Source organism: Remersonia thermophila, chromosome 3, assembly GCF_042764415.1.
Source record: "Remersonia thermophila strain ATCC 22073 chromosome 3, whole genome shotgun sequence".
In the NCBI taxonomy this organism is placed as follows: domain Eukaryota; kingdom Fungi; phylum Ascomycota; class Sordariomycetes; order Sordariales; family Chaetomiaceae; genus Remersonia; species Remersonia thermophila.
In genome coordinates, this window is record NC_092219.1 from 799,029 (window position 1) to 820,778 (window position 21,750).

At 60.3% G+C, this 21,750-nt stretch overlaps 8 protein-coding genes and 1 non-coding gene across 9 annotated transcripts; 4 read left to right on the plus strand and 5 right to left on the minus strand.

Moving 5' to 3' along the window:
* Positions 1-243: 243 nt before the first annotated feature.
* Positions 244-1,368, plus strand: VTJ83DRAFT_3034 (uncharacterized protein; the record flags this gene model as incomplete). The annotated part of the gene is made up of 2 exons (XM_071009371.1): positions 244-1,250; positions 1,314-1,368. 2 exons carry the CDS (start codon positions 244-246, stop codon positions 1,366-1,368), a joined length of 1,062 nt encoding a protein of 353 aa, XP_070866915.1.
* An 884-nt stretch (positions 1,369-2,252) lies between these two features.
* On the minus strand, positions 2,253-4,643 carry VTJ83DRAFT_3035 (uncharacterized protein; the record flags this gene model as incomplete). Its single annotated transcript, XM_071009372.1, has 8 exons — positions 2,253-2,300; positions 2,378-3,150; positions 3,216-3,605; positions 3,677-3,748; positions 3,814-3,940; positions 4,001-4,085; positions 4,156-4,357; positions 4,439-4,643. 8 exons carry the CDS (start codon positions 4,641-4,643, stop codon positions 2,253-2,255), a joined length of 1,902 nt encoding a protein of 633 aa, XP_070866916.1.
* Positions 4,644-5,855: 1,212 nt separating this feature from the next.
* VTJ83DRAFT_3036 (uncharacterized protein) lies at positions 5,856-6,887 on the minus strand (the record flags this gene model as incomplete). The annotated part of the gene is made up of 2 exons (XM_071009373.1): positions 5,856-6,624; positions 6,682-6,887. The coding sequence occupies 2 exons, from the start codon at positions 6,885-6,887 to the stop codon at positions 5,856-5,858; spliced, it is 975 nt and encodes a 324-aa protein (XP_070866917.1).
* A 1,287-nt stretch (positions 6,888-8,174) lies between these two features.
* Positions 8,175-9,493, plus strand: VTJ83DRAFT_3037 (uncharacterized protein; the record flags this gene model as incomplete). Its single annotated transcript, XM_071009374.1, has 2 exons — positions 8,175-8,418; positions 8,505-9,493. 2 exons carry the CDS (start codon positions 8,175-8,177, stop codon positions 9,491-9,493), a joined length of 1,233 nt encoding a protein of 410 aa, XP_070866918.1.
* A 1,009-nt stretch (positions 9,494-10,502) lies between these two features.
* VTJ83DRAFT_3038 (uncharacterized protein) lies at positions 10,503-11,582 on the minus strand (the record flags this gene model as incomplete). The annotated part of the gene is made up of 1 exon (XM_071009375.1): positions 10,503-11,582. The coding sequence occupies one exon, from the start codon at positions 11,580-11,582 to the stop codon at positions 10,503-10,505; it is 1,080 nt and encodes a 359-aa protein (XP_070866919.1).
* Positions 11,583-13,001: 1,419 nt separating this feature from the next.
* VTJ83DRAFT_3039 (uncharacterized protein) lies at positions 13,002-15,772 on the minus strand (the record flags this gene model as incomplete). Its single annotated transcript, XM_071009376.1, has 2 exons — positions 13,002-15,535; positions 15,610-15,772. 2 exons carry the CDS (start codon positions 15,770-15,772, stop codon positions 13,002-13,004), a joined length of 2,697 nt encoding a protein of 898 aa, XP_070866920.1.
* Positions 15,773-16,793: 1,021 nt separating this feature from the next.
* Positions 16,794-19,211, plus strand: VTJ83DRAFT_3040 (uncharacterized protein; the record flags this gene model as incomplete). Its single annotated transcript, XM_071009378.1, has 1 exon — positions 16,794-19,211. One exon carries the CDS (start codon positions 16,794-16,796, stop codon positions 19,209-19,211), a length of 2,418 nt encoding a protein of 805 aa, XP_070866921.1.
* Positions 19,212-19,465: 254 nt separating this feature from the next.
* On the plus strand, positions 19,466-19,577 carry VTJ83DRAFT_t56. The gene has a single exon. It is a non-coding gene; the product is annotated as a tRNA-Leu (tRNA).
* A 236-nt stretch (positions 19,578-19,813) lies between these two features.
* On the minus strand, positions 19,814-21,457 carry VTJ83DRAFT_3041 (uncharacterized protein; the record flags this gene model as incomplete). The annotated part of the gene is made up of 1 exon (XM_071009379.1): positions 19,814-21,457. The coding sequence occupies one exon, from the start codon at positions 21,455-21,457 to the stop codon at positions 19,814-19,816; it is 1,644 nt and encodes a 547-aa protein (XP_070866922.1).
* Positions 21,458-21,750: the final 293 nt, after the last annotated feature.

Consider the following 21,750-nt stretch of genomic DNA (forward strand, 5'->3'; position numbering starts at 1 on the left):
CTCCGTTGCGAACTCTTCGTCCCATCCCACCTCGAACCATTTTGCCAAACACCATTCCGAGGCTCAATGGACAAAAAAGGCCTCCCATAGGCAACCCCGAATCCTCCGCCGAGTCGAAGCTGACACGGGCTTTTCGCACCCGCTTCGTCTCCCACTCTCCTGCGCTTCGGATCAGGATTTGCAGGTTGCAGCACGCCACACCCGTCCCGACCACCCGCTAGATCGGCCATTCCTCCGACAACCATGGCTTCCTGCGCCGCTCTCTCTCCGCTGCGCGCGTCGCTGTTGCGGCGCGGCGCGCAGAGCCTCCGCCGCCCTGCCGCCATCGCGGTGTCGCCCCGTTTGCCCGCCGCTAGCGCCGCCTTCGGAGTCCGCCGCTCGTTCTCCAGCTACCTCGTCACTCCCCAGGAGCTCGCCGATGCGCTCAAGAAGAGTCCCACCGCCCCAAACTCTCCTGAGCCTCGTGTCATTCCCCTCTGCGCCTCGTGGTTCCTCCCGAACGATCCCCAGGGCCGCACCGGAATCCAGGTCTTCACCGAGAAGCGCATCCCCAGGGCCCGCTTCTTCGACCTCGACAAGGTCATCGACAAGCGCAGCCCCTACCCCCACATGCTGCCGAACCCCAAGAATTTTGCCGAGGCCATGAGCGAGCTGGGGATTCGCTACGAGGATACCGTGGTGGTCTACGACAGCCACGAGCTGGGTATCTTCAGCGCGCCGCGCGCCGCCTGGACGCTCAAGGTCTTCGGCCACCCCAAGGTCCACATCCTCAACAATTTCAGGATATGGGTCGAGCAGGGCCTGCCAATCGAGTCTGGCAACGTCTGGACCGTTGAGTGCGGGACGTATCCCATTCCCAAGATGGACGAGGACAAGGTGGCGCATTTCGAGGAAGTGCGGGAGATCGCTCTTAACCACGACAAGGAGGGCGCCGAGGGCGTCCAGCTGCTGGATGCCAGATCCTACGGGAGGTGGTCCGGCAAGGACCCCGAGCCGCGGCCGGGCCTGTCCTCGGGCCACATGCCCGGGTCCATCAACATCCCCTTTGACGTTCTCCTCGATCCCAAGACCAAGGCCTTCCTGCCCCCCGATCAGCTGAAGAAGGTGTTTTCCGAGAAGGGCGTCGACCCGGAGAAGCCCATCGTCTCTACCTGCGGCACCGGTGTTACGGCTTGCATCATCGACACGGCCCTGAACGAGGCCAACCATGGCGTGCCCGAGCGGAGGAAGGTGTATGATGGCAGCTGGACGTGAGTGAAGCCATCCTACCGAAGGTTGCGTATCCATTGCAACACCACTGACATTCTTTGCAGGGAATGGGCCCAGCGCGTCAAGGAGTCCGAGTCGCTCATCCAGAAGGTGGAATGAAGTGACGCCGTCATTCTGTGTCTGCATGCTGCAAAGCACTCCCTGGTTCTCGCAAGCCAGCACACTCCTCTTCTTCAGTTCATGGTTCTCGGCGTGCCTCGCGAGGGGGGTTTTGTGCCCCCCCGTGTAGAGTGACCGCCTTCCCATATTCTCATCCCAGCCCTGGGATCGTATATCCGAGCATGTGTTTGCGCGGGGAACAGGCTGGCTACGGTGTTTGGGCGTCGGGTTCGGTTGCATGGCGATGTATTGTTGTTTGTCGAGCAAAGCATTGGGCGAGTTGCGATGGGCCATTGGTCTGGTCATTACATGTCCCTCTCCCTCTCGACTGCTGCTGCTGCTTGTGTCCTCGAGGCCTGGTTTCTGGTCAGCTCCGGATCCTCGATCGAGCGACATATTCAAGTAAACTCCTCTCCTCCAGCCGGCTTTTGCGATACCATTTTCTTTTGACTCATGCGACTCCCACGCCAATCCGACACCCAGGTGATGGTCCTATGATGGTAAGTCAATAATACCGCGAGATCAATACCGGTGTGATGCACCGGGGCTGTGGGAGCTTGCGTGAGGTTCATCGCCCTCTCTTCCTTTGTGGCTCGAGCTGGAAGTGTCATCTCCTGTATCCCTTCACAAATTTCCTCCTCAAGCGTCCCCCATGGGTACCCATGCTTACTGCCACCTCAAAACGTCTTCTGCCGCTGAAACGAAAAGAAATCCACTGCCGTATTAAAAGCGATGCTAGAGGACGTGCTATCCAGGCTCCAAATCCAACCATCCTTCTCATTGCTCCAACCCCAAGGTATTATTACAACCGATGGACCCTGACATGGTAGATTGAGCTTTACAGGTAGTTCTCAACAAATAGATGACCAGTAAACATGTTCGGCTCAGGGAGCACCAGCCAGCCTGTGCTCCCTCTTGATGATGTCGGCGAGCTAGAAAACAAAGACGTTAGCACTTGGTTCGTCCCATCCTACCAGAGACAGAAGAACGATGCGAGGGAAATACTTACTCTCTCAGCGGCAGCATACACGGTCGCCATGGGCGACCCCGAGAGCTGAAACGGCCAAATGCTCGCGTCCGCGATCCTCAGCCCCTTCACCCCGTACACCTTCTGATCGCTCGACACCACGCCACCCTTGTCTCTGGGCATCATCGCCGCAGTACAGCACTGGTGAGCATTGGTCGGGTTGATCAGATCCCTCATGACCGCATAGATCTCTTGGTCCGTCGTCAAGTTGGCGCCAAACGGACTCGCTTCGACGGGGCCCAGCGCCTGCATCGACGGGGCGGCAAACAACTCCCTGTTCTTGCGGAACAGCGCCGTGTACACGGCCACGTCGGCCGGGTCGGTGCCGGTGCGGAAGTCGATGACGGGGCTGTCGAGCGGGTTGGTGGATTTGATGGTGACGGTGCCGCGGCTGAGGGGCTTGAGGTGATACACGAGCGCGGTGGAGTCGGTGTCCCAGTGGAGGGTGCCTACGCCGACGTCTGCGCGGGCGAATTGCTTGAGCAGGGCCTCGCGCTGGGCGGCGTAGCCGCGGACAACCGCCGGGTCGGCGTCGCGCGGGAGGGAGTCGGCAGGGTTGCGACGGCGGGCGTCGGCGATGATTTGCCGGTAGGATGAGGTGGTTTGCTGGAGGGAGACGACGCCGATGTTGCTGCTTACGCTGCTGATGAGGGTGTAAGGCCCCTGGCGCGACGAGTCGTAGAGGGCGCGCTGCTCGGCGGCGTAGGTGGCGTTGGTGAGGAGGGTTCCGTAGTTGGGGGAGATGTTGGACGTGACTGGTCCAGCCGGGTGAACGCGGTTAGCGCGCGACAGAGGAGTTGGCGATAGCACGTAGACTTACAGGTGTACGGAATCGACAATGTCGGCTGATCCTGTAGGTTCTGGCCGACGCCGGGGAGATCAGACACGACGGGGATGCTGAAGCTGTCGAGCAGCTTCTTGCTGCCGATGCCCGAGAGCTGCAGGATCTTGGGCGTGCCGAAGCCGCCGGCGGCTAGGATGACCTCCTTGGCAGCGTAGACGGTAGATGGGCACGACATGTTGATGGCCGTTGTCGACAAGTAGTTCACGCCGATGGCGTTCTTGCCGTTGAACAAGACTTTCGTTACCACGTTCGATGTGAGGAGGTGGAAGTTTGGCCGCGAGGACTTGACCCTGTCGAAGTGGTTGATCCTTGCGTGGTTCCTGGTCATGGTTTGGGCATCAAGCGTCGAGGGGATCCAGAAGACGCCTGGTGGAAGTGGCTCGTCAGAATCTCGTGGGCACGACGCCGCCGTTGCGCAAGACTGGAGGGGAACTCACCTTGCTTCTTGCCGGCCAGGGGGTCTTGAACCGGAGGGAGCCCGACCTCGTTGGCCGCATTCCACCAGTTGGCTAACAGGCATTAGCGCCATCCTCGATCCGTGTGCGAGATCATTCTTGGCTCTTGAGCTACTCACCACTTCCAGGGTAAAAGAAGTTGGGATACGAGTACTGCACCGGCCCTGATGTGCCCCGAACCGAGCTATCCCAAGTAATGTTGCCGGCGGCGGCCAGGGCGGGATCTGGCGCCGTGAAGGTTTCGGCCTGCGGTTACGGCTCTTGGGTCAGTGTGAGCCTCTTGGTCTGAAGAGCCTGTCGCATCACCTTTTTGAAATATGGAAGCATGTTCTGCCAGCTCCAGCCTGGATTCCCCAGAGCACCCCAGGCATTATAATCGTCGGCATCGCCTCTACATGGCCGGCTAGGTTAGGAAAGTTGTCCTGCGATCAAGAATCCCGAAGGCGGACAGCTGAACGGACCTCAAGTACACCATGGCGTTGATGGTGCTGCCGCCGCCAACGACCCGGGCGGCGATGGCGTCGGGCGTCCGGTTGTTGAGGCCGGCTTGGGGCACCGTCTCGAGACCAGGCCAGAAGTACCACCATGGCTGAAAGTTACCGGGCACGAGGATACCATCCTGGCCAAAGTCGATCGGGCCAGCCTCGATCACCAGGACGGTTACTGAGGGCGAGAGAATTGCGAGTTAGTTTGAGGCATGGGCCTGGTTGGGAATGCAGAAACCTGCCGAAGGCATGGACTCACCGTTTGGGTCCTCGGTCAGGCGATCGGCGAGAGTGAGTCCCGCGATGCCGCCGCCGGCGATGACGAAGGTATAGTTGGAGAAAAGGGACCGCTTGCTGACGACAGTGGCATGTCCCGGGATCCGCACCCCGGCAGAAGGGGCTGCCGAGGAGAAGGGCAAAAGGGAGAGCAGCGCCCCGAGAAGGCAATACTGTGAGGAACGCATCCTGTCTAGACCTCCTGGCGGACTCGAACTGGTGGGTGAGAGGCTGAGAAAGCCAGGTCCAGCGGCTCGTTACCAAGTCTCGAGCTCCTGGTCGGGGGGGGATCTGAGGTTTCTTTTGAAGGTCCCGGCGTCTTCGACCAGCATCATCATCGTACCATCCGTTGGACCCTGGCAGAGACGATGTGGAGTGCTGACGGTGCTGTGGTATCCGCTGGTTCGGCTTCCATGGGTACCGAGTTCCTCTGGTCTGAGACTGTGGCATCCGGTGCGCCCTGTTCATCAACCAGCCATCCAGACCAATCCCTCCCCTGCAGACTCGGCTTCTCGGCATCCAGGAGGCCAAGAAGCCAAGCTGCGTGGCTCCCAGGGGCCGGGACTGGAGTGAGGCCGACTGGCCAGCCGCCCGGCGCCTCCCGCAGCACCCTCCCGCAATGGTGGAGCCATGTCATCCACGCGGGCTCCTCGGAAACCCTCAGCACAGGGATTCGCGTCGTCGTTAGGGGGCGAAGGATGATTCTATTGACCCATCCACGTCCAGTCTTAACGCTAGGTTCGCCGGTCTTGTTGTCGGTGGGTACCCCGGCAGTTGTGCGAGCCGAAGTGGGAGGAATGGTGGCTACCATGGCACGATAAATGTCCCTGTTGGGAAACGTATCAGGCTTGCATTGTGAGCTACGAAGACACCGGCACCACCACCCGATACAATGGTGGCTCCCTCGGTGAATCAACCAAGCTTGTTCCCCGTGGCACTTCTCGCATACATAGATACCTCCCAAGACGATCAACAATCCCAACGGGTTTGAGAGCGTATACAGCATTGCGCAACCGGCGCTCGGATCGCCGATCTTACTAGGGGAGGCGGAGACCGTGGTCTACGGGCACCTCCGAACCCAATCATCTCGGATGCGCTACCGGTTAGCACTTGTTCTTGAAGAATATCTCAAGACGAACGTCTCAGCCAGGATCACCCCATCTCCGCGGCACTGACAGCCTCCTCCGCTCGGCTGTGATTCGCAGAGGATACACGCTAAAATGGCGGGAAAGTTTTGAAGACGATCAGGCTCAGGGCCGACTGGGGACTTAGTACGGAGCAAGAAGATGAGAAGCCGGGGCGAAGTAACATGGAAATTTTATTGGGTAAAAAGCAACGCCGACAAATCAACTTCTAGGTCGGTCTCGTATCAAGAACCCCTGCTCCCCAAAGGGGATCGATCACATACCCTCCTCACCCGCAACGTGCTTCTCCAGACCTTGAATCAGCGCGGCGAAATGCTCGTAATGGGGTGCATCCTCGCCGATGCCCCAGGCAAAAACGCCACCCAAATCCCTTGGGCCTACAATTAAGGGGAACTTGGCCTTAATTGCATCAGGTGTGTCAAACGTCCACCAGATACACCTGAGCTCGTTCTCGCCGTCCCAGTAATACCAGCCGCCCCCTTTCTTGTCATACTTTCCGTAGCTATGAGATTGGGCCCTTGTGAACGAACCGCCGAGGGTTTCGGGCACACCATCGCTCCATGCGAAAGCGCCGCTGTTTCCCAGGTCGGTACCGGTCACCAAATCCTCGAGCAACAGCGTTGGGCAGCCGAGAGGTCCATATCTGCAGGTGTCGTGATCCGTTTCAAACCACCTGACGTAGAAGGCGAACCCAAGGTTGATCTTGTCCGGCGGGGCACCCATGGATATGTAGCTGTCAACTGCTTTGAGGCTCAACTTCACTCCGGCGTGGTGTTTCGTCACGTTATCGCGGCGGTTCATGAGATCGTAGGTCCTGACGTTCAGAAAGTCAACGTAGTGTGCAATCTTTGGAACCGTCTCGGGGGTGTAGGCGATCATGTCCCGCTTGAGCCCGGGCACGGCAACTGAAATGATCTTATCCGGGCCGAGGGCGGCGCGCACCTCGGCAAGCAGCAGAGGGTATCCCTTGATTTCCCAGACCCTTTCATCGTTGGAAATGAGCTTGTAGTCTTCAGTATTTCCGCTGCGAGACGGCGTTAGTACCAGGAACGGAAGCCACTCGGGCGTCGTCGCGTCTTACCCCGGATACCTCCAGTCGAGATCAACGCCGTCGGCACCGGTCGCCTCGACCATCTTGGCAAGGGTTTTGGAGAACCTCTTGCGTGTGCGGTCGTTCCAAGCGGCAGTCTCAAATCCCTTGTGGTCTCCCCAGCCGCCAATGGAAACCAGAACTTTGGTGCCGTTCGCGAACCTGGCCCGGACATCGTCGATAGTGGTGAACAGCATCCAAGTGTTCTTGTTGAGACCCTCGGAGCTCATGGAAGCCACGGCGACATGAGTGACACGCTCGAGCTGCTCAACAGGAGGAGTATCTGGGTGTTCCCTAGTACCCATTCTAGTTAGTCCATGGCCCAAAGCGTGCTTGCGAGTACGTAGGCGAGGTCTCTTACACACCTGGTGTAGTACATGAGGCAACGCAGACCCGGGCGGGCAGTGGCATCGGCGGCAATGCCAACGGAGACACACAGGGCAAAAAAGAAGGAGCGGAGCCATCTGATTGATGCCATCGTGCTTCATTGACAGGCACCATGCCATGTGCCTAGGTGAGTACTTGGGGAGTAGCTATCCTCTCGGGGGTGATTAGAGACGTCGAGGGCAGGACAACAAGGCTGGGTCGGCTAAGGAGATTCCCCTTCGCTCCGGTCTGGTAGGGTGATAAGTACAAGAAGAACCAGCAGGTTTTATAAGTCGACGAGGCGAGGCTGGCATGTCGGATACCTAGGTAGGTTGGTAGGCTCCGTTGTCTAGGTAATTAAACACCACGGTTGACCTACCACAGGTTTCAGGGTGGTGAGCTGGCGCGTCGTCGTTTCCAGTTGTCAACCATCATGCCTTGCACGTTCCGGCCACGCTTTGAGGAACCTGGTGTTGGGATACGTCACAACCGCTCTGTTGTGAACTCTCATATCAACCACGAAGCAGGGAGTGATGACAACAATGCTGGCTAGACGCAGTCACGCTATCCGGATGGGTTGGCCGAGGTCGACTTACACGCAGCTCATTCTTGCACGGAAGGAAATGTATGGGAGTACTGTGTACATGCCCTGGAACACCGATATTAATACAAAGGACCCTGGAGCTTCGATGATGCATGGCTGGTAGTTGAATCCAAAACTGTGAATTGTTTCTTGGGTCTACCTTACTTAGTACATGTTGCCCGGTCACTTCATACTCGTCTCTTGCTGTTCGCCCATGGAAACCGTTTCTGTTCTTGCTCTTCTGTCGGCGACTTGAACCTCCTCCCGTACGCGGCGTGACGGTAACATTACATACGGTACCCGAAACTTGCCAAGACTCGGAAGCCGTGCCGCGGGCCCACCGATAAGAGGTCGATAACGGAAGCTTTTTGGAGTCGCCTTGGTCGATCGCGAGGCTCCCGAAGCTCATCGACCAAAACAACACAGCTCCCGGCACAGATCCGGCCAATACTGGGTCAATTGGACTAGCCGCCAGCTGCGCGTTATGAGCTGAGACTCCGCGACGACTGCTTCTCGCCCCAGACCAACCCTCGCCATGCTCGAGAACCTCTGCACGCTTCCGCTCTCGGCAGACCTCTTCACACAGGTCCTGCACCCCTCCCAGCCGCTCCTCACCGTGGGCTTATCGAGCGGCCGAGTCGAGAGCTTTCGGCTCCCGAGCGAGGAGGACGATGAGGGCAGCAGCTCGAGCAGCGGCAGGGGCTTGATCAAGAGCGTGTGGAGCACCCATCGCCACAAGGGGAGCTGCCGTTACCTGGCGTACAGCCACGACGGCGAGGGTAAGGAGACCGCGCAACCGGCGCGCGCCTTGCGCGACCTTCGCTTCACGTGGGTGACCCGAAAGACTGACAGCAGCCGCCCTTAGCGCTCTACTCGGCCGGCACCGACTCGGTGGTCAAGCACTTCTCCCCCGAGACAGGCATCGTCATTTCCAAGATCGGCCTCCCGCCACGCAACAGCTCGACCAGCACCACCGACTGCCCCGCCATCCTTCACACCCTGTCCCCCCAGACCCTCCTCCTCGGGACGGACTCGGGCGCCCTCTACGTCTTCGACCTCCGCGAGAATGGCGGCCTGAACCCGAAGCCCGTACGCAAGCATGTTCCTCACGCCGACTACATCTCGAGCATCACCCCCCTGCCCCCCTCTGCCGAGAGCACCTCTGGGTTCCCGAAGCAGTGGGTGTCGACGGGAGGCACGACGCTCGCCGTGACGGACCTCCGCGCCGGCATCGTGGCTACATCGGAGGATCAGGAGGACGAGCTTCTCTGCTCGACCATCATCCCGACCGGCCTGGGCCCGAAACACATGCGCCACAACGCCGTCGTGGCCGTCGGCACCGGTGGCGGCGTGCTGACGCTCTGGGACCGCGGCTCGTGGGATGACCAGCAGGAGCGCATTTACATTGGCGGCGGCAAGAGCAAGCGCGATGCGGACAGCCTGGATGCCATTGTCCGCGTGCCGGACGAGCTCGGCTGGGGCAAGTCCGTTGTCGTTGGCGTCGGTGACGGAAGCCTGGCCGTTGTCGACCTCAAGCAGCGCGAGGTGCGCACCGTGCTGAAGCACGATGAGATTGAGGGCGTCGCCGCCGTCAACTTTGACTACCAAAACCGCCTCATCAGCGGCGGTGGTAGGACCGTCAAGGTCTGGGCGGAGTCGGGGCTGGACGAAGCCGAGGACGAAGAGGACAAGCATGGACCGGGTGCCATCAAGAGGTCGGCCGATAGCGATGAGGACTCCGATGAGGACGACAGCGACAGCGAAGACGAGCGGCCCAAGAGGCAGTCCAAGAAGAAGAGGAGGAAAGGGAAAGGCGGTCAGGCCAAGACGGTTGCGTTCCCCGGCCTGGACTGATCTCGTCCGTGTATAATCTGCTGCATCTGCTGCGGCATGTGTACATTTTTGGTGTCCTACCCTCGGCTTGGTTGCTCCGCCCAATACCAATATTGTGTTGTATCACGCGTTGGCATGTGTATCATTGTAGGCCGGCTGGTTGAGGCCCCGTCACAAGGAAACACCCCTAGCATGGTAGTTGAGCTGGCTTTGAGCCGGGAACTCCCAAAGATGTGAACTATAAGGAAGCTGCTCCATGGTAATCATTCTGGACTTTTTGCTGTGGTGTATCTCAACCCAGCCCTCCTTTGCCGTTCAACAATGCTCACCTCAAAGCAAGTTCCCACGTTCATGGGGTGGTCTGTACTTGTTAACGTTGTCCTCCTATCTCTGAGGGCTGCGGTTAGCTGGAGGGGGGTCAATGGGGTCCGGGCAGCGCAGGAGATGAACAGAACAAGGCAAGTTCATAACTGCGAACCACTGACTACAGGCATGGAGACGTCTCTGAGCGATGATGGAATAAAAGCAAAAGCAAAAGGGCGGGTCTTCACCAGCGGAACTGTCTTCCCTGCAGCGCTGTTTGGTATCTCCAGCTTTGTGATATCCAGCTTTGTGATATCCAGCTTTGTGATATCCAGCTATTCCGCCAACTCGGACAAGGTACAGCACATGAGCAGGAACACCAGAGTTTGCCACTTTTGGCCTGCCTTGTCATGATCCCTCAGGCTTGGTTACATCTATGGCTAATTAGGGGTTGCGGCGTTTTGCCCATGTCCGGGTTCTAGACGATACTCGGTTCTATTTCATCATCACAAGTTCGTGTCTAGGGAGGAGAGAGGAAGCCCCGTTGTGACGAAGCCCCATGATCAAAGATGCAGAGTTGCTCAAGGTATGTCGAAGCGCAAACACACCTAGCCTTCCATCCTCCTACCCACCCTAGTTGGTATTTTCCAAACCACTCCCACCGAGTCCATCCCTATCAAGTTCTATTCCCATGACGCCGACCAAGTCCAAGGAAAAGCACCACTCCCTACAGAGACGCAACAGCCCTGGTGACGATCGCCCTGACTTTGCCCTTCTCAAGGCCCATATCTTTCTGAAGCTTGACCCAAGACGTTGCACCCCGTCTGGCCAGCTCCTCAGGAACACTAGGGTCCTTGTCCTCCATGCGCCGGTGGAACAGCTCGAGGCTGACCCAGCCCTCGTATCCGATGCCGTGGAAGATGGCCCAGGCAATGTCGGTGATGGGGAGGTAGGCGCCGCGATCCGCTTCGCCGTAAAAGAGCCTGCAGTTGCGTGACCAGCTCATGCGCGGACGCTGCCCTGGGTCGTGGAACGGATGGCCCGGAACGAGGGGGCTTTCTAGGCGCTCCGCATCGACAATTTGGACGTAGAAGACCTTCTTGACGTTGATGTTCTCGACCAGGCGGGAAATGGACTCGCGCATGTTGAGCTCGGCCTGGAAGGCGAGGCCTGAAGCGGCGGCAGGGTCTGCGTAGACGAGGCCGGCAATGTTGAAAGTGTCAAGCACCATGCCAAAATTGGGGCGGTTGACGAGCTGGACGATCTCCCAGCACATTTCCCAGGAGGAAACGCGGGTGCTCCAGCAAAGGCTCTCGTAAGCAAAACGGATCGGGGGGTTCTGGCGCAGGCCCATGTCGGCGATCTCGATGAGGTCATTGATGATGAGCTGCGCCTCTTCCGTTACCCGGTCATCCGGCAGGTAACTGGCCGGGACCTGGATGAGGTCGGTCTCGAGCACCTTGGCGAGCTGGAACCAGAAATTGAGCTGCTCCAGGAGACGGACGTGCTCCTCGCGGTCGATAAGCCCGTCGTATTGAGCGAGGGGCTGAAGGCAGATGATCTCAAGCCCTCTGGCCTTGCAAATGGCGCTGACATGGGCGGCGGCAGCGAGCTGCAGCTGAGGCGAGGGGTCCTTGGACAGCAGGGTCTCCTCCGAAAGCTCGTGGGCGACGCCGACAAGGTCCTCGAAGGCAAGTTCGATCCCTTGGTACCCGTGCCTTTTCGCCGCGTCCATCTTTTCGGCGAATGAGTGGCCTGCCGCACAGCGGCCAAGTGACATTGACGGTATGGCTAGCTTATATGGCATGGCCGAGGTCGTAAGGCGGTTGAGCCGGTAGATGTGGCTGAAGAGAGTTGTGCTGGGCTGACGAAAGCTGCTTGAAGGAAGAACGGGGTGAATAGGCACCGTCCCAGGAGCGATGTGTTAGGATTCTCGAATGGAAATGGCCGGGCCTGGGGGAAGGGTTTGAATCATTGGATTGAATGAGTGGCTGGCGAGGGTCTCGTCGCCGAGTACGAGAAACAAGATGTGCCCGTCGAAGGTGGTAGACAGCCAAGAGGGGGGGGGGGGGGGGATAAGAATACAAACGAGAGCGGCAATGTTGGTGATGAGGCCGTCTGGGAGCCGGAGTCGAGTACACGTCCATTTCACAGCAAATGCTGATTTTATATCCATCTGCTGAATTCCCTTGCGTCCTTGCCCAGACATCGAAAGGGAGAGGTGAGCTCACATGAGGGGGAAGGAAGTTGTTTGGGCTAGAAAGTTGACATGGGAGGGTGTGGCAGGTCGGTTCCGGAGCCCGCTCCCTCACCTTCCCGCGTATGGAAGGAGTTCATACCACGAGAGCAACCATTTTTGAAACGACTGTGACACGGGACTGCCTTGAAGTAGGGTAGGCTTTGTCTGGAAGAGGACTGCATATCAACAAGAGCCGTTCACAGCCAAGGCCAGGCGTCTGGAAGCGGGCAAGAGGGGATACTCAGCAGGAAGGACCTGAGAGAGGGGCTTTTGGGGTGAACCAGTACCTATTACTTGACATTACTCGATGATAGCTGAAGGACGAGGCGATATTATACCATGTCGAGGGTTGGGAACGTGGAAGAGAACATAAAGAACTTTAAAAACGCACCCGACATCAAGAGGAGTTATGGAGAGGAGTAGTAGCTGTGCTGGGGGCGACGAGCTCCCTGGTCTGATCTCTTTATCTCCATATAATGAAAAGAGATGCCATCTAGTTCACACCGTCTCAAGACCGCATGCGTTGAATATCCCCATTGTCAGACGAGGTAAGGCGGTGGGTCTCAGACATAGAATTTGGCACTGATAGTACCTACCGACAATACTCGTGTCGTCAACATGTCCAGTTTGTTCAAAGACAATGGGCGAAAGAAGAAGAGCCAGGATGCTCGCGTGACGGCGAGCTGAAAAGAAATGATATACATCAAGTATCTGTATTCATTACCGAAAGGCAAAGACGACTCTATACATCATCTCGACCGAGTACTAACAAGCATCTGATCACCATGGCAAGTGTCAGATTGCCAGTGAGACCAGGGAGCCCTCCTTTCCAACGAATCTGCCAAGATACGGAGGAGAGCCGAGGGTCCATGTGCCACGGTAGATGCCCGGTCGAGCTCATCATTAAAGAGACATAAGGTATCTGAAGTCCAACTCATGTACAGATATCATCACCAGGCCGCCGGACCGGACCGGCTGCTGCTCTCATCACGGCTCTTGCGCATTCAAGCTCTCAAGCCTGGGCTCCAGCTTGGCCGCGTTGGTACGCCCATGATCGTCCGGGTACGACTTGAACACCTCTCTGCGCATGAGCGTCCGGGGAGCGCGACGGCCAGTGAACAGCTCGAACTGGGCGAACCCTTGCTCGGGGAGCAGGTCCAGACCATCCATGGCGACCCAACCGCGGTGTGCCTCCTTCCGGACCTGCTCCATCAACGGGCTGTTGAGCGTCTTGTAATCCAGCTCCAGCACGACGCCGCCCGTGGGGCTCTCGAGCCACCTGGCAGGGGCCGTGAAGTCAGGCGCCGGGTTGCCGCCGATGCCATGCGTCGGGATGCAGGAGATGATCATGGTGGGAGGCCGGAAGCCCTGGGGCCAGGGATCGTCGAGGGATCGCAGGATATGGAACCTCGCCTTCTGGACCGAGGCGGACCCGGCGCTGAAGGGCGGAAGGCCGTTCCGGGAGAGCAAGGCCTCAAAGTGCGAGACGAGCTTTTCGGCGTTGGCGAGGGTGCGGTTGAAGATCAGGATGTGCTTGACTCCGAGCTGCAGCAGGGCGTACACGGCAGCGCGAGCCATGCCGCCGGCGCCGACGATGAGCCCGGAGCTGCTCGGCCTGACGGCGTTGGCCGGAGAGAGGCCGCGGCGAATGCACGCCCGGATGCCGATCCAGTCGGTATTCTCGCCGTAGAGGGCCTTGACGGGGCCGGCCAGGTTTCTCCCGTTCGACAGCAAGGCATCGCCCGGGATGCTCCCGTCCGGGTTGATGCTGCGTACGGGGATCAGCGTGTTCACGGCGCCTATGGCCCGGGCGTGCTGGCTCAGGGAGTGAGTCAGGCTGATGATCTCCACCTTGAAGGGCAGGGCGACGGAGGCGCCGGCAAAGTGAGGGTCGTTGACAAGCTCGCGAAGGCTCGAGATGGTGCTCGTCGAGTGATGTTCGTAGCGGTGGGGGATGCCGCACGCCTTGAGCGCGGCGTTGTGCATGGCCGGAGACAAGCTGTAGCTCATGTCGGCGCCGAAGACGTAGAGCCTCATGGGGTGGTAGTAAAAGGACGAGTACAGGGCTTGGGTTGCCTCCAGGGCGGTAAGGGAAGGATAGGGGGGTTGCCGGCTCTCCGACCCCGCGGACGAGAAGTCGCTTTGCAAGCCCCCGGGAATGACCGAAGTGAGTATCCGGTTGAAGCAAGCCGAAGTCCGTCCCAGAACGCCGGTGTTGTACGCGATGAGCGGCAGCCTCGGCCCGGGAGCCAGCTCGACGGCGCGGTGGATGAGCCGCACGTCGAAATTCTCGGCCGTGTTGAGCGCTTTCCTGGTGAACCTTGCCAAGTCGCAGCCGCTGGCCTGGGCTTTCTCGTAGTATGAAAGCCAAAACGGCGCGCTCCATGGCGGAGGGTCCGCGTCTAGGAGCTGGAGATTGCCCACGACCTTGCATGTCCCCTTGGACGCGACGATGCTCGCGAGCAGGCGGCTGTCGTTTCGGAGGTCCACGCTGATGTACTCGGGTGCGAGACGGATGCCATGCAGGACATAGGAGGTGTAGATGGACCGCCAGTTGTCTTCGGATGCGGCTGCTTCGGGAAAGGCCACGTGAAAGAAGATGGGCAAGACGGTTTCGCGTCTGACCTGGGCTATGACCCGGCTGATCTCGTTGGCTCGGTGGGAGGAGATTTCTAGCGCGGGGCGCACCCCGCTGGCGTGGTCGATGGCCAGGTCGTCGATGATGATTTCGACCGCGTCGGCACCGACTTCCAGCTCCCGTATGTCCACATCGCCTCGAAGGAAGAGCGAGATGGGTACCGAGAGGGCATAGGTGAACTGGCGTTCCTCGACAGGAACACGGGACAGCGGGAAGGCTGATTCGATAAAGGGTATCGAGCCGGTTGGCAAAATCATGGAAAGAAACCGGAGGAAGTGCTTCTCTGCACGCTTGAGGGTGAGATACGGAGCGGTGGGACGATCGGGCTCTGGCGTCCGGTCGCTCGAGAACTCGCTGGGCATGGTGTTGTCCTCGGAGACGTTGTAGAACTCGTAGCGCGAGCACTTGCGGAAGAAGGAGCTCCCTGCGCTCACAATATCTCGCGCCTTCTGGATGGACTCGATTTTGAGATGGTCTTGGATGGCCTTGGGATCCCGGAGGATGTAAATGACGGGGTGGGTGCGTTCGAACTGCTGCAGAGCCGACTGTATCCCCCTCTCGGTCCAGGAACAGACGATGACGGCATGCCGGCCGTGCTTGTCGAGCACGTCGTACATGACGCTGAGCTCACGGCTCTGGAGAGAAGCTGCCCCATGCGTCTTCTTGTAGACGGGGCTCGACATGCCCGTGGCCTCGCGGAAGACCATCTCGAGGTCGATGACCTTGCGGTGCATGGCGGAGGAGGCAATCACGGCCAGCGTCGTCTTGCCGGTCCCTCGGAGGCCAGCAAGGATGATGGATGCGTCGGCGTCATAGGAAGGGGGCCCATCGACGGAGAGCCTGCGCACTGCTGACAGGGGGTGCGGCGAGGGGGACTGGTGCCCTAGGGAGCGTCAGCCGGTGACCACGGGGCCCTACGGTTCGGCTTCAATGAGGTAGAGGGTTACGATCCCATACCTCCGGGGGACTGCCACGCCAGAGATGGAGAATTGCTCTGAAAATAGGGCAGCGATGTCTGCTCCCGGCTTCCACCCGAGGCGGGGCGGGACGGCGGTTGAGGAGATGGCCTGGAGCCGTCCGAGCGGGCATCTGGCAAGGCCCCGTCCCGCACGTCGGCCATCGCGGCGTGGGGCCGCTTCACACCCGCAACGACAGGCAGTATCATGATGGAATCGCCAAGAGAGACACCAGACCTGAGATGGGCGAATGGCGGGGCATCGGCGGTAGGTAGGTAAGTGGCACGGGGATAAGAGGAGCCGGCAGCGAGAAGGCAGGGGGGCTTAGCGCCGGGTCAAGCGTCACCGAAGGAGGAGGAGGAGGAGGAGGAGGAGGAGGAGGACGAGGAGGACGACGACGACAACAACAACAACAACAACAACAACGAGGAGGAGGAAGGGTCCGTCGGGTCCTGACCGGGGTCTCGAAATCCAACAACACAGACTCTCCAAACCGGCCTGGCAGAACTCAGGAGCAGAGCCCAATCTCCATCCATGAACCTTCGGGAGATGCGCTGTCAAATCGGCTGAAACCTCCGGGGGGTTGAGAGCCGCGCGGGCATCCACAGGCCGCCTACGCGCGGAAAGGAAACAGGGAGGCGGAAACCAGGGGGATGCGCGGAAGATTATTTAGCCACGGGCCTTCTTCAACCCCTACCCACCCGTCAAAGCGCTTTTCCGCCCTCCGCGCCGGTTCCCAAGCCTTTCACCGCCCTGGGCTGACTCGTCAATTGACGGGGGACGGGACGAACAAGCCACCAGGCTCGGCGCGATTGCACACCGAGGTCAGGTAAGCATCCCATCCGCCCTGATTCAACCCACCTGCTCTTGGGCCTTGATTGATCCTAAACGTCCACGCATTGTACCGGATCCATCCATCCGAAGTCGGTGTCGCACGGGGTATCGCATGTTGGACCTCCGCTGTTCTTAACACGTCAGTCGAACGGCCCTCGAAGCCCGTCAAAGCGGTCCCGCGCCGCAGCGCCTCTCTGCACGCTGCCGCAAGGCCCACCGCGGCGCATCCAGAAGGTCCCGGAGCGGCCTCTGGCCGGGTCTTTTGTCCGGCCTGGTGGACATGGGATATCGGCGTCCCGTTCCGGATGAGCTCACGCGAGTCAGTCATTCGACGCGTCCGTCACCATCGCTATGCCTTCGAAACGGAGGTTGACCGAGACCGAAACAACCGGCGACACCCATGACGCTCCCTCCGACCCCCCACCAAGCCTGCCCCCGCCGGGACAGCCGCAGGCACCCGTCAAGCGCCAACGGGTGTCGAGAGCCTGCGACCAATGTCGGGCGGCACGTGAGAGATGCGACGGCAAGCAACCCGAGTGCCATCCCTGCGTCGCCCAAAACCGCCCCTGCACCTACGAGGTGAGCCCCAAGAAGCGGGGCGTCCAGACCGGCTACATCCGCACCCTGGAGCTGGCGCTGGGGTGCATCTTCGAGAAGGTATCCGGCAGCGAAGACGTTCTCACCGCCCACCTTGCTCGCGAGCGGAGCCAGGGGCATCTGGTGTTGACGGGAAAAGACCCGGGCGAGGCCGATCGCTTGCAGAAGAGGTGGAGGCAGAGCCGCGCTCACACCGTGATCGAGCGCATCCTCTCTGGCGAAGCGCTCCCTTCGCCCGGCCTGGACGACACCTCGCCTTTGGCCGACGCGAGCGACGTCGACCACGCAGCTCGTGCAGACGGCCTTCCCAACGCTGCCGCGTTGGACGCAGGCGCTCCCTCGCAAAAAGACGCCGTCGCTGCCTCCTCGACGTTATCCCAATGCCCGCCTCCCACCCCGAACGATGGCTCGGCCGAGTATAATACACCAGGGCTAACACAGCCGGAGGGCGTGCTCCAGCCGTCTCACGGGGGGCCGCGCCGGCTCAAGCTTCCTGCCGATCACTGGCGCTTGCTTGACGTATACTTTTCCTATACCCATTCGTGGCTGCCGATCCTTGAAAAACAGGCCCTCTTCCAGGCCTCGTACCTCTATCCCGACAACGGCCTCGCCGTTGACCCCCTCGACGCTTCGAGCGCGGTTCACGCAGAGCTTTGGGCGGCGCTGGCGCTGGCGTCTTGTCAGGATGCCGCAGGCTCGAAGCGTCTCTCGGACGGCCACGCCAATGCATCGGCTTCTTCGCCGAGCCACATCTACAGCATCGCTCGCGGCCTCATCCCCGCAGAGGATGGGCCGTTCCAGATCAACCACGCCAGGGCGTTGGCGCTTCTTAGCTTGGTGAACCTTGCCCAAGGCAAGCTCTCAGGGGCCGGGTTGCTGATCGGCTCTGCCATCCGCATTCTCTTCGACCTCGATGCTAGCCAGAGCGCCCTGCCGAAACCCGGACAGACGACGAATCTGACCTGGATGGCTTGCTTCATCGTGGATGCAACGCTCTCGATCGTGCGCCGCCGGCCATCCCACCTTCGGCCCGAACACCTCGACGCCCTGCCGCTTGCTTCGGAGAACGGTCCGGACCAGTGGGAGCCGTGGACCGCCTGCGACGGATTCGGCGTCGGCAGCGCGGCCAGCTCTCGCGCGTCTCGAAGCCCAGCCTTCTGCTCGAGCACCTTCAACGCGCTTTATTCCATCGTGCAAGCCGTCTCCAGAGAGGTATCGCTGGATCGACGGAGCCTGCTGCCCGAAAAGCTGGATGGGCTCGTCAGTCGGCTGCAGCAGGCGGCAGGCCCCAGCTCGCCTTTCGGCGAGTTTGTCACCTCGCAGACCTGCGGGGGCATATCAGCCCCGACCCCATACCTTGTTCGAGCCATGTATCTCTGGGCCAGCGCGCTCGCCGAGCCCTGCTCCGAGGCACCCCTTCTCTCGCTCCAAGACACGTTGGACAGCTTTCAGCGGCAGTTCGGCCGGCATGGGATGCCGCCGATCATTCACGTTGCCGTCGCGTCTCTGGCAAACGACGAGTTCCTGCTCCGCTGCAGCGAAAACAACCGGCGCCGCGTGGGCGTGCTGGTGTCTTCCTACTCTGCTCCGTGGCAGCTGGGAGACAGGAACTCGTCCGGGATCGGGAGGTCCCCCTCCATATCCTCCTCTCTCCACCCATCCCAAGGCCAGCTGGCCTCGCCTGCGCGGACATCGCCTTTCCAGAGCCCCGTCATCCGTTTCCCGACGCCCAACGTGTCGTCGTTTTTCAGCAGGCAACCAAGCACGACGCCCCGCCACGAAGCGCCGGACCCTAGCCGAGCATACGATTCCTTTGTGGCACCCACCATGGCTGGGGCGTATATCTTTCCTGACGACCCTGCAGCGGGCATGATTGCGGGAAGCGAGACGCACATGCGGCAAGCTGGACCGCCTACCGCGCCGCCGATGCCCGGCGGTAGTTTGACGGGGCCAACAATGACGGGGATGCATCGCAGCCACCCGTCGTCGGGGTCCATCATTTCGCCTTCGGCGTTTGGGACCACCCCGGACTTTGATGCGCTCCTGGATGACCTCGCGTCCATCGAGGGCGTGGATGCGGTGGATGCGGACGCTCAGTTCATGACGAACCTGGGGTTTGCGCCCGGGTGTGATATCACGGAAATTTTGACTCGAGGTTTTGGAGGGGCATAAATGGCTGGGTAATGACATAGTACATAATTCCATATCTAACGCATAACCCACGTGAACTTGGTCTCCAGATGCTTGAGGATGATTGCATCACGAGCAATCGTGATTCTGCAAATTTGTCAAGGCAGCTCGGTTGTTGGGGGTGCCCGGTTTGGGGGGAGGGGAGGGGGGTTTCGCTATTCACTCCTCTTCTCGACCTGGGGAGCGCTCTGTTGTGATATGGCATCTCTACGTTCCCGCTCTCCAACAAGCGATTAGGCAAGATGGCCGAGCGGTCTAAGGCGCCACGTTAAGGTTTACCCTTAATCCCAACCTTCCAACAGGGTTCCGTGGTCCGAAAGGGCGTGGGTTCGAATCCCACTCTTGTCATCAACTTTTTCCACCTCCTTGATGTCGCCTCTTTTTTTCCCCACCCGGAGCTCTGTCTTTTGATTTTCCGGGAGCCGGGATCGTGCCGAGCCGTGGGATGCAACGCAAGAGCAGCAGCAGCGGACCAAAGAGATAAGGCGGCTTGAAGCACGGCATCTGTGGTTGATATGTTCATCGCTGATGAAGATGTCGTGATGTCACAAGGCGACTGCTTATACTGTACACTAGCCTAGGTATTAACCAAGCTTTCCCCTCTCCAGCGCGGCGTTTGCCGCCTGCTCGCCGGCGATCCGCCCAAACACAACGCACTCAAGCAGCGATGAACCGCCCAGGCGATTATCGCCGTGAATCCCTCCCGTGATCTCGCCCGCCGCCCACAGGCCCGGGATGGGTTTCTCCTCATCTCCCATCTCCGACGCCAACACCTGTGCCCTCTCGTTGAAGACGGCGCCGCCCATGGTGAAGTGCACGATGGGCGTAACGCGGCCGATGCACACCTCTGCGTCCTCCTCGGGCCCGGTCCCGCCCTCGAGGCCGAGCTTCCAGCGCCCAAACGCGACGCGGCCGAACGGGTCCTTGGTTTCGCCGCGCACAACCGCGGCGTACTCGAGCAGCGTCTGCCGCGTCGTCTCGTCCAGGTCCTTGACCTTCGTCTTGCGCAGCAGCCCCTTCCATAGGTAGAACCCGACGTGCCCCGCCGCGGCCTCGGCCGCGCCCGGATCGAGCACCATCTGCACGTCCCACTGCCGCAGCCCCCCTTCCTCGAGCGAGGGCAGCTTCATGACCTCCTCGCTCACCCTCTCCCTCGTCTCCAGCTCGTTCACGAACCTCTTGCCCTTGTGCAGCAGCACGCCGCCCTCGCCGCGCAGCAGCTCGGCCGCGAGGAACTTGACCCGCGCGCCCGGGCTGGCAGGGTCCACGAACCCCGTCGGGTGGATCTGCACGCTCTCCATGTCGACGAGGCGCGCGCCCGCGGCCGAGAGGAGCGAGTGAGCGCCCGGGCGCGGGTCGTTGGTGGACGGCAGCCCCGCCAGGTCGGGCCGGTACTTGGCGAGGAGGCCGTGGGTGTCGCCGCCGAAACCGCCCGTGGTGAAAACGACGGGGCCGTGGAGGGTGTGGGTGGTTGTGGTTGTGGTTGTGGCGTTGGCGGCTGCGTCGGTGGTGGTGGTGGTGGTGGTGGCGGTGGTGGTGCGGTATTCGACGCCCGTGACGCGTTCCTCTTCGGTGATGAGCTTGGTGACCTCCGCGCCGGTGAGGAGCTCGAAGCGGTCGGCGTGCTGCTCCTTGAGCTTGTTCAGGAGGGTGGTGATGATGGCGGCGCCCGGCGGGGTCTTGCCAGCGCCGCGGTGGGTGCGGGGCTTGGAATGGCCGCCGAGCTGGGCCACGACGCTCAGGTCGACGCCCAGGTCGACCAGGAAGTCGATGGCGGATGCGGAGCGGCCCGTCAGGGTTGAAATGAGGCCCTGGCGGTGGCTTCGGACAGCTTCGGCGACGGAGGAAGCGTGGAGTCGCGTGCCCGCCGACCGCACCGTATCGTCCCAGAAGCTCTCGTCGACGCCGTGCTTGGCGGCGTTTTGGAAGCGCGTGGGGGCGCCATTGATGCCTGAGGAGGCCTTGATGCTGTTGCCCCCGGGCTTTGGGGCGCGCTCCAGGAGGCGGACGGCCGGCGCACCCGCCTGGAGGGCCGAGTAGGCGGCCGAGAGGCCAGCCAGGCCGGCGCCGACCACGATGACCGGGGGCGAGCTGGGGGTCGCCATGTGGGCGATGGACGATTTCCCGAGGGAAGAGATAGCTGCAACGAGGCGGTGGTACAAGATAGCCGTGATGGGGATCAGCACAATGCTCAGGAACACAATGGAAAGGATGCGGCGCCTTGTCATGAATGAGACAAAGCTTCAGTTTCGAAGTTCGGGACGGAACAACGAAACCTCAGGGCCAGGTAAATGGAGTCTACTTTTTTTTTCTTCTTCGGTGTATTGTATTTGAACGACAGATCAAGGAAGAGAGGGTTTTGACAAGACGGAGCTTCGCGGGAATCTTCTAGTTGATGATAGATGCGGCCGGCCCAGTATACCAACTCTCCCGTCGTAATGACGATCAGGTGATGTTGGCAGCTTGTCGAACGGTATGGAAACGGCCCGTGCCTGGCTGGTACCACAAGTTTCCTGAGGTT